Genomic DNA, 9,077 nt, shown 5'->3' with positions numbered 1-9,077 from the left:
AAAAAAAAAAAAAAGCTAGGGTGGGAACACTTTGTTTCTCATACCTCAGACATGTTATCAGGAAGGACTAGTCCTTGGAGAAGGGCGTTATACTTGGGAGAGGGTCAGCGAAAAAGAAGATGACCTCCAACAAGATGGATTGGCACAGTGGCAGCAGCAATGTTTTTAAACGTAATAAAAATTGTAAGGATGGTGCAGAACCGGGCAGGGTGTCATTCTGTTGTGCATGGGGTCGCTATGTGTCTGAACCGACACGATATCACCTAACAACAACATACAAGGGGCCTTCATTCCATTATCTTTTAATTCAATTTTTCCACAAACTTTTGGAAAAGGAAACAACCCACTGCCATCTATGAAGTCAATTCCAACTCATAGTGACCCTCTATGGCAGAGTATATAACTGCCTCACAGGACTATTGTCAAGACTGTTAAGCTTTAGGGAAGCAGCCACATCTTTCCCCCAAGAAGCAACTGGTAACTTTTTGGTTAGCAGCCAATTGCTTTGAACAACTATACATCCAGGGTTCCTGTATATATATAGTCACACACTAAACAGTAAAATTAGTAACCTGGTCCTTTTATTTAAAAAAGCTTGCCAACTCCTTTATAATAGCAATAAAGTTACCTTTTAAGAAGAACCAGAAAAATATAAGGTGATGTCAGTGGTCATTCTTTACCTACGCTGACAGAATAGGTATTCTGAATACTTCCTATATTTTAAAACTGTGAGAAGAGATTTCGTGTGATAGAAAACTCTGAAACCTTAAAAATCACATCTCTCTCTCAATAAATATGTATTGAATTGTGACTTTATGTCAAATATTATGCCATGTATTATGGACAAAGTAGTGGAACAAATCATCAGACAGTTATTGCCCTTAAGGAGTTTGCATATTGATAGTTTAGGCAATTTCTGAGATTAAGCATTTTTAAAAGTGGATGTTGCAATCTAAACTCCCAGTTTCTTACCTTCAAACTGTTTTGCCGTTTGACCCTGCCTTTTGATGTATGAGAGCATATCCACTTACTGAGGCTACTAATCATATAGCAGATAGTCTTCGGTGAAGGGATGATGTTGAAAGGCGGGGGTAATGTACATTTGTCATCAAAGTAGCTAAGCCACAACTTTGCTCGAGCAAACTTCCATTCTTTGTCTTCATGATTCTATAAGAGGCACAGGAAAAAAGCAATATAGAATATGCATACATACATAATGATGGGGCTTCAAAAAGTTTGTGAGAAAATGGAATTAAAAGACAATGAGAATTTTTCCACAAACTTTTTGAAGCTGTGTCATATGTATGCATATGGGTATATAAGAGTGTGTGTGTGAGAGTATATATATAGAGAGAAAGACCATTTTAAACTGTCTAAAAATTAAATTAAAAAATTTATAACTAATTACTTGCATTTCAAGAGTCCTGGTGTGGCACTGTGTTTTAATGTGCTAGACTGCAAGGTTGGTTTGAACCATAAGGTCAGCAGTTCAAGCTCACCAGCCACTCCTTGGAAGCCCTATAGAGGGTGGCAATGAGTCAAAACAGACTGAACAGCACTTGACAACAACAACTTATATTTCAAAAATCTGTATTTAATTTTTAAATGATACTATCTAATTCTTGCTGTCATTTGCTATTTTACATATTACGTACAATTGGTAAGATCTGAAAAAAAAAAGTAAATTTGTTAGAACTTACTGCTATCAACTGAAAGCTTTTATGAAGCATTGCCACCAGCAGCTTCGTCAGCACGATCACAACCACGACATTGTAGGTACCAACAATGACAGCTCCAACAAACGACTGCAGTTCTTCTCCATAGCTAAACCTTGTAACAAAGATTGCCACATGCGCTAGGGAAAAAATATACCAGAACAAAGCAAAGCAGGTGCCAATGAACCTGTAAAGATGATTACATTTATGTCAAGAAAACCAATCCACAGTGATTATTTAGATCAAAATTATTTTTTTTAGACATTGATGATCCAAGAATAGCACCTCATAAAATAAATGAGGTTAATTCCTACAAGACAGTTATGCCTTACTTTAAACAAAGAAAGAGATGTAAAAACAAAGCTACGCTATTTCTATTTAACTCCTTGCCGCCTTTCTGTTTATTCTTAACATAGTAACTATCCTGTATATGATCTTATTAAAACCAAACAAGATTCAACCCATCTAGAAAATGGTATGGCACTTCCTCAGAAAGTTGGAAATAGAAATACCTTATGACCTAGCAAACCTTCTACTTGGTACAAAGCCACAAGAAATACGAGCAAGGAAACAAGTAGATATATGCACACCTATGTTCAACACAGCTCTATTCACAATAGCAAAAAGATGGAAACAGACTAAGTGTCCATCAATAATAGAATGAATAAACAAACTTTGGCACAAACACACAATGGAATACTATGCAACCTTGAAGAATAACGATGAATATGCAAAACACCTCATAACATGGATGAACCTGGAGGACACCGTGCTTAGTGAAATTAGTAAATCACAAAAGGACAAATACTGTATTAGACCATTATTGTAAAAGCTTAAGAAAAGGTTTCCATGCTAAAAGAAACATTCTTTGATGGTTACCAAGGGTGTAAGGGAGGGGAGAGTAATTCACTAGGTAGAGGGTAGACACATGTTAGCTCTGGTGATGGGAAAGGAAATATACAAGGTGGGGAGAGCAATACACAAGAAGAGGTAGATAGTGACAGATGAACAATGAAGATAGGGGAAGACTTAAGGAAGTATGCAGTGAGTTGCATACAACCTTGGAACAACAGTGTTTTGTCAGTAGATACATAAAGTAAGACACAAGCTGAATGTGGTAAAAGAGGAGTAAAAATGTTTATGTGTTTGACTGGCTTGTGGATATTGGTTTTCCCTGTCTACTGTTGTAAAATAGATATTTATGTGTGATAGAAATGAGTATTGGGACTTATGATTACAGAAAGCTTATAAGCCCACCTTCAGCCTCTATAACTGATAGGATTTTCTAAAGGGAGAGTTAGAATTTGTCCAGTGAAATAGGCTTCTTGTTAAGCTTTTATAGAGTATGGGGCCTTAGGTGGAAACCTGAGTTCCATCTAGAAACTTCTGAGTTGGGACAGTCCCATGTGAAAACACATGCAGATCAACCTAGAACTGTTGGGAGAACAGAAGATTCTTACTGAAAGAAAGAACTGCAGAAAAAAGCAGACTGTTTGGCTTTTTTAATTTCAAGCAAGTTGTCTGCTTTTGAGGCATCAAGGCAAGAAGAGTCAGGCAAGCAATGGAAAACTCCCTTCTAAGACTGAAACTTAAAGGGAACCCATGAGCAGTGAAGTAAGCTCACTAGTGGCCACCTTGGTCTACTTGTGAGTGCAAGTGAGGGAAATGCAACAATGAAGACTTGGGCCAAGTTTGACCATGTTTCACTGACACCTAAGATAAGATGATGAGATGAGATAAGAAGAGGAAGGCCTGGCTGGTCTGAAGGTTAGGAAGATGTGTGACCTCCTGAGCCCATGGGCACTGACCTAGCCCCTGGGAGCTAGGGCCGAGAGTGAAGTGACCAGCTGGTCTGAAGTGTTGGCAGGTGTGAGTGAACTTGAAAATTTGAAACTAGTACCCATATGACCTAACTTGGATAGCTAGCTGAACAGAACTTGACCAGCTGAAGATAAAGATGTTTAAGACTGTGAGCCAGTGTAAATTGCTACAATTTGATGAACCAGATCTTTGCTTATGAACGCAGTTACTCAAAATCCCAACGGAATAGAAGGATTCTTCATATCAAGAAATAAGCTTGTTTCCTCAGTTTACTGTGTTGATAAGGACAGGCAATTTAGACATTGGCTATGAAAAATGCGTGGTTGCATTAAAGGCATGAAGTGTCTGTATTACAGGCTTTCATGAGTGTGCTGAGTTTTGGAATGAAGGGGCTAAGGTAGAATCTACACTGAATAGTTTTCCTCTTTTCCAGGTGGATTTGGTGAAAGGGGTGGAGGATGATAGAGAAAGAATTTTAAGATTCAATTGTGAGGAACTGTTAGCAGGATTCACTGTGATTGTGAAAAATGTAAATATGGAAGATGTATAATGAAAAAGGAGTAGTAGTAAGGAGCTCTGGTAGCATAATGGTTACGAATTGGGCTGCAAACCTCAAGGTCAGCAGTTCGAAACTACCAGCTATTCCGCAGGAGAAAGATGAGGCGTTCTGCTCCCGTAAAGATTTACAGCCTCGGAAACCCTGTACAGGGTCGCTATGAGTCGAGACTGACTCCATGGCACTTAACAACAACAACTGTTAGTCTTTCATTTCAGGAACAGATGAACCCAGGACCATCAAAAAGGTAGAGTATGAGTGGAGTGTGAGATCCCTACTTAGAAAGGTGGTGGAGAGGCAATGGCATGGAGAGAGAGAACAGCTGCGGGCTCTAGGTCAATGGACTGCCCACAGGCAGAAGGCTGGCTTGCAAAATGTGCCCTTTGGACATTTAAATGAATATGTATTTTTTGTTTTGTATGTGTACAAAAAATATTTTTGCTTTGTTCATTAGTGAAATATAGTAAGTACATGGGAAGCCATAAGGAGGAAGTTGTTGCAGGGAGGTGATTGTAATCATTGAGATGAAACAAAGTATGTCATTTGTTGAATGTAAACCTGATGATCTTTTCTGGAAACCTTCACTCAATTCACAATAAAAAGTTAAAATAAAATAAAGTAGAACAACAAAGACATTTAGGAAACTCTTTGCCTAGATAGTAAAATTCCTGGCTAGACTAAGGTTTTGAGCAAATTTGAATCCAGGAGTTAAATTCTTTCTAGAACACTCTCTCTAATCCCACCCACAGTGGATAGATGCCTAGATCAACCAGTGCTAATGTTGTATACTCAGAAAGGTCAAACAGAAAGCATATAAATAAATCTGTCACTCCATTTATCAATTACACAATCAGTTGGTCCAACTGACCTCCAATTTTGTGGACATTATTTTTCATTTGAAAATATAAACTTTTCTAGTATAAGAACTGGACGGTGAACCACAAGGTCAGTGGTGCAGCCCACCAGTGATATAATGATACAAGAAAAAGACGAGGCTTTCTGCTCCCACAAAGATTTCCAGCCTCAGAAACCTATACAGGGTCGCTATGAGTTGGAATCGACTCCACAGCACTTAAAAACAAAGACAATATATTGTATACATTGTGTCAATAAACTATGTATGATAAACTGTTAAAAAATACAAAACTAGATTGCTCAAACACTTTAAATGGCTCTCAATCTCAATAGCCAAAAGTTTTTATAAAGACTGATAAGGAACTACATACATAGCCCCTCTACATTACCTCTCTGACCTCATCTCCTACAACTTTTTTTATTCATTCTTTTCCAGCCACACGGGCCTCCTGGCTTTCCATGAACACACCAGTCATTGTTCCCAGCTCAGGTCTTTTTCCTTCTTTCTGTAAATGCTCTTCCTGCAGACACCTTCATAGCTCGCTCCTTCACATGCCTTAGGAGGCCTTCCCAGGCTCTTATCTTAAAACTGTACCTTCTTATACACACACACACACACACACACACACACACTCACACTCACACTCACACTTTCTGTTGTTGTGAGAGGAGCCCTGGTGGTTAAGTGCTCAACTGCTAACTGAAAGGTCAGCAGTTCCAACCCACCAGTTACTCCATGGGAGAAAGATGTTGCAGTCTGCTTCTGTAAGGATTCACAGCCTTGGGCAGTTCTATTCTGTCTTAGAGTCATGGAAGAGTCAGAATCAACTCAACAACCATGTGTTTGCTTTCAGTTTTGTTGTTGCTGTTTATTGTCAAGTCAGCTCCAATTCATGGTAACCTCATCTACAAAAGACCAAATCCTGTCCTCTACAACACCATGCTGTTGATCACCAACATGCCTGACTCCATGGCTGCCTTCCAACTTAGGAAGGAGGCTCATCTTCTAGTACAATATCAGACAATATACTATTGTGATTTGACAATATTCATTGGCTGATTTTTGGAAGTAGATAGCCAAGCCTTTCTTCCTAGTCTGTTTTAGTCTGGAAGCACCACTGAAAGCCATCCACCATGGGTAAGACCCTGTTGGCACTATATTCCCTTGTTCAAACTTTGTCACCTTAGCCCTTATCATTATGTCACATGCTCTATAGTTTATGTATTTATTGCCTAGTTTTAGTCACTGATTCTTCCAGCACTTAGAACAATTTCAGCATGTGATAAAACCAAAAACCAAACCCACTGTTTCAAGGTCAATTCCAACTCATGGTGACTCTAAGTAATAGCGTTAAATAAATATTTATTGAGTATAAATTAATGCCTATGTTAAACAACACACAACTGTTGTTGTTGTTGTTGTTAAGTGCCACCAAGTGGGTTCTGACTCATTGTAACACTGTATAGGGTTTCTGAGGAGCAACTGGTGGGTTTGAACCACCAATCTTGTGGTAATCAGCTAGTGTTTATCCTAAAAGACCACACCAGGACTCCATAATTCACAAAAGAACCTAACATTGACTGTGAGTTATCAATGACATTTAATACTTGAGGACAGAGATGCTGAACATCTTACAATACATAAGGGAGTTTCAGCAAAAAGTTCCTCTATTCTTTAATTCCATTTTTTTCACAAAATTCTGAAGCCCCCTCGTATTAGACTGAAGAAGAACTGCCCTGTCCAAAATGTTGAGAGTACAGAAATGCCAAGAGTTTCCCCATTTAAATAAATTGGAGGAGGGAAGACAATGTAAGTCATAGACCTACTACTTATATAAGGTTCTATATATAATGATGACTATTAAATAACTAATGAAAAAGAAAGTAGTTATTAAGGCATGCAAGTATTAAGGAAGGATCTCCAATAAAATTTGAAAGTCCATTTCTGTGGGTATTAATCCATATGTAACATGACAGAAAGAGAGAACTGTATTTATTAAAAAGTATAAAAAGACACTCACGAGTGAAATGTGTCGTTGCTTTGCTGCTCACAGAAGATGCCCACACAGTCCTTCTGCTCTTTTGGTGTATAGCCTTTATCATATAGTTGTGTCAGTCCAATTGTGAAAGAAAACAAAACAAGAAGGAACATCCCAAGAAATTTTCCAAAGTCTTGTAACATCTGGCCCATAGAAATCTGTGAAATACATTACACAGATATTCATTGAAGCAAAATAATGAATATTAAATAACCAGGCAAAAAAAGGAAGATAAGCACATGGCCCAAAAGTTATCCTTTTTATTTTATCTAATGGAGACGAATCGGGCTGCAAGCCGCAAGGTCAGCAGTTCGAAACTACCAGCCGCTCCACAGGAGAAAGATGAGGCATTCTAATCCCGTAAAGATTTACAGCCTAGGAAACCCTGCACAGGGTCGCTATGAGTCGGAACTGACTCCACGGCACACAACAACAACAACAACAATGGAGATAGTTTAGATGTTTAAAATATCAAAAATCCAGCCATTTAACAACAACAACAACAACAAAAAAAAAACCCTTCTAGGCATGCCATCATCATTCTATTGTGTCCATTGGGTCATTTTGCAGCTCCAGCAGATTGGAAATCCCTGGGCTCCTTGATCTCTAACATTCTGTTTCTTAAAAGAACACTACCCACAGCCTAAGGAGCCCTGGTAGCATAGTGATTATGAGCTGCTAACCACAAGGTCCATAGTTCAAATCTACCAGTTGCTCCAAGGGAGAGAGATGAGGCTTTCTGTTCCCGTAAAAGATTTACAGCCTCATAAAAGAGCTCTGGTAGCGTAGTGGATACGAGTTGAGCTGCAAACCGCAAGGTCAGCAGTTCAAAACTACCAGCTATTCTGCGGGAGAAAGATGAGGCTTTCTGCTCCCGTAAAGATTTACAGACTCAGAAACCCTGTACAGGGTCGCTATGAGTCAGAATCAACTCCACGGCACATAACCACAACCACCAAACCTAATACAGTGTTGCTATTAGTCAGAAATGACTCAGAGGCACACAACCATCACCAGCATCCATCCCCTGGTATGGTGCTATAGGATAAGTACTGGACTGCTAACCAGAAGGTCAGCAGTTCAAACTCACCAGGCACTCTCAGAAACTCTATATGGGGGTCACTACGATGTCACTTAACAACAACCCTCCCCCATAGGCACCCTAAAATGTAAAACACCTGAAATCACTTTTCACTCATTAGAAACAGCAACTATATGCCATTTATGTTATAAAGGCCACTCATTTAAATCTGACCATTATCCAGTAAAACTAAGTAGTTCAGAATGAAGTATGCAATCATGTGGCAGGTACTACTTTAACTTGCAAGTTTTCTTATAATCTTTTCCAGGTTTGCCACACTTAACCCATTGACCATAAAGGCAATTAAAGAGTGTATCTAAATGTTTATTTAAAGTCCACCATGTGCCAGGCATTCTGCTACGCAACTTATTCCCACTCATTGAATCCCCACAATAACCTGGGAGAGAAACCAAGGCTCAGAGATTAAGTAACATGGTAAGTACTGGAGCATGATTTTGAACTAGGCTGTCAGAATCCAAGGGGGTGCTCACCCATTTGCAATATTAATAATTCTAATAATTAGACCAAACAAAAGCAAGACATTGAGATAAGCACTTTCAATTAACATAAATGTTGGGGCCTATGATTACACATATAGACCCTCAAAGACCCTTCCCCTTTGGTCTGATTTGCTCATCAATACTACCTTAGAATTAATCCTTGCCTATAACCTCGGCCTCAGAAATCCTACTCAGAACATTCTAATTAAATACTGTGGGGCTTTTAGCTGAAATGTCTGCAGAATCAGATATTCTGCTGATTTTTTAGGGAAAAAGTAGAAAGAAATATTGCTCCTATTCTGAATGAAGTAGAGAGGAAATGGTACTACGGGGTGGGGCGGGGTGGGGGGACTGGTAATAAAAACTTGAGAAAATTCCTCAATAACCTCCTTCCCTCCTCCAAAAAATAGTCTTTTTTATGTGGGACCTTATCCAGAGAAGCAGCAGCACCAGAGATGGAGGTAGAGATGGGGGCATGGAGGACTCTAGATTCATCAACTAAGAAGAGAA

General features: G+C 39.0%; 1 protein-coding gene across 1 annotated transcript in view; it reads right to left on the bottom strand.

Moving 5' to 3' along the window:
* The window catches only part of TRPC1 (transient receptor potential cation channel, subfamily C, member 1), a 112,851-nt gene that overhangs the window by 8,580 nt on the left and 95,194 nt on the right, over positions 1-9,077 (bottom strand). The window contains exons 13-15 of the mRNA XM_006869858.1: positions 6,969-7,144; positions 1,701-1,902; positions 973-1,167 (exon numbers count right to left, since the gene is read on the bottom strand). Of these exons, the coding sequence (XP_006869920.1) occupies positions 973-1,167; positions 1,701-1,902; positions 6,969-7,144 (573 nt within the window). The remainder of the gene's footprint in view (positions 1-972; positions 1,168-1,700; positions 1,903-6,968; positions 7,145-9,077) is intronic.

This window comes from Chrysochloris asiatica, unplaced genomic scaffold, assembly GCF_000296735.1.
Source record: "Chrysochloris asiatica unplaced genomic scaffold, ChrAsi1.0 scaffold00136, whole genome shotgun sequence".
NCBI classification, from domain to species: domain Eukaryota; kingdom Metazoa; phylum Chordata; class Mammalia; order Afrosoricida; family Chrysochloridae; genus Chrysochloris; species Chrysochloris asiatica.
The sequence above is the reverse complement of the archived record's forward strand: the minus strand, read 5'-3'. Positions and strand labels throughout refer to the sequence as shown.